Source organism: Limulus polyphemus, unplaced genomic scaffold (assembly GCF_000517525.1).
Source record: "Limulus polyphemus unplaced genomic scaffold, Limulus_polyphemus-2.1.2 Scaffold7317, whole genome shotgun sequence".
Classification (NCBI taxonomy): Eukaryota; Metazoa; Arthropoda; class Merostomata; order Xiphosura; family Limulidae; genus Limulus; species Limulus polyphemus.
In genome coordinates this window covers 31,523-32,966 of record NW_013672927.1, presented here as the reverse complement: position 1 = coordinate 32,966, position 1,444 = coordinate 31,523, and the positions used below count along the sequence as shown (strand labels likewise).

General features: G+C 34.2%; 1 protein-coding gene across 1 annotated transcript in view; it reads left to right on the top strand.

The window, feature by feature from the left end:
* The window catches only part of LOC106474517 (3'-5' ssDNA/RNA exonuclease TatD-like), a 9,858-nt gene that overhangs the window by 1,925 nt on the left and 6,489 nt on the right, over positions 1-1,444 (top strand). The window contains 1 exon segment of the mRNA XM_022402830.1: positions 655-898. Within this exon segment, the coding sequence (XP_022258538.1) occupies positions 666-898 (233 nt within the window). The 5' untranslated portion in view covers positions 655-665.

Sequence of the window (1,444 nt, the reverse complement as noted above, 5' to 3'; positions counted from 1 at the left end):
TAATGGATTCATATAAAGAAATTACCATTCCTGACTCTCGAGCCAAACTGGATTTCACAAATGTAAAGCAGATTGTTTGTAAGTAATTCAAAGAAATCAATAAGGAACTGACAAATGTCAAGAAAGCCATCAAATCCAGAGCCTGAATATTTGAATTCACCATACATGATTAAAGTGTTTGTAAAGATAAAAAAATATTATTTTTGTTTGGAGATCTTGATAATTATATCTGATGTAAATACTAAGATTTTGTTGTGTAATACATTTTGTAATTGTGTGACACTAACCAGTTACAGAGAAGTTCAGCTAATATTGTATAGTGCTAGTACTTCTTTAATTAATACAAGTATGTGTCACACTTGAAAAGTTAACATTGCATGAGGTTGGTCACCTTTCTACGTGTAAAATTCGTTGTTGGTAGTGAGTGAGTGAGAAACTAGGAAACTTGTTATTTAACCATGTTTACATAAGATGTGATAGAGAGAAGACACCACACCGTATGAAGGTTTCAAAACATAAACTAATGTGTTTTTTAGGAATATTTAATATAACTTTCTTTTTTTTCTTATTATTTGAATATCAAAGGTGAAGTGTAGAATGCCGACAGGTTTTATTTCTCCAAAACCTTAATGTCTAGTTATCATTGTTTGTTAGTTTATTGAAAGATGGCATCAGCCAGCCCCGTTAAGGTAGAAAAAGGATCGGAAGCCACAATTTCGGGACACGAAGAAGCGGAGGCCATAATTAAAAGTATGGAAGGAACGTACCTTCTGGTGGATGTAGGAGCAAACCTCACCAACAAAAAATTTTCCAGGGATCTTGATGCTGTTGTGCAGAGATCAAAAGATGCAGGCAAGATCAGAATACTTTTACTGGAGACTTGTTAATATTGTTTCAAGTGACGAATTTGTTTTTGAAAATATTCTTGATGCTAGAAATCTAGAAACTTTTTGTGCAGGGATCAAAATATATATCATGAAATCATAGGTCCATCATCCTAATTGGTTTCATGACATATATTCTGATCCACAAAAGTACCTACATCCCTCACCCTAGTTTTGGTTTCATGACATATATTCTGATCCACAAAGTACTTACATCCCTCACCCTAGTTTTGGATTTCATGACATATATTCTGATCCACAAAAGTACCTACATCCCTCACCCTAGTTTTGGATTTCATGACATATATTCTGATCCACAAAAGTACCAAAACTAGGGTGAGGGACGTAGGTACTTTTGTGGATCAGAATATATGTCATGAAATCCAAAACTAGGGTGAGGGATGTAGGTACTTTTGTGGATCAGAATATATGTCATGAAATCCAAAACTAGGGTGAGGGATGTAGGTACTTTTGTGGATCAGAATATATGTCATGAAATCAAAATTAGGGTGAGGGATGTAGGTACTTTTGTGGATCAGAATATATGTCATGAAATCAAA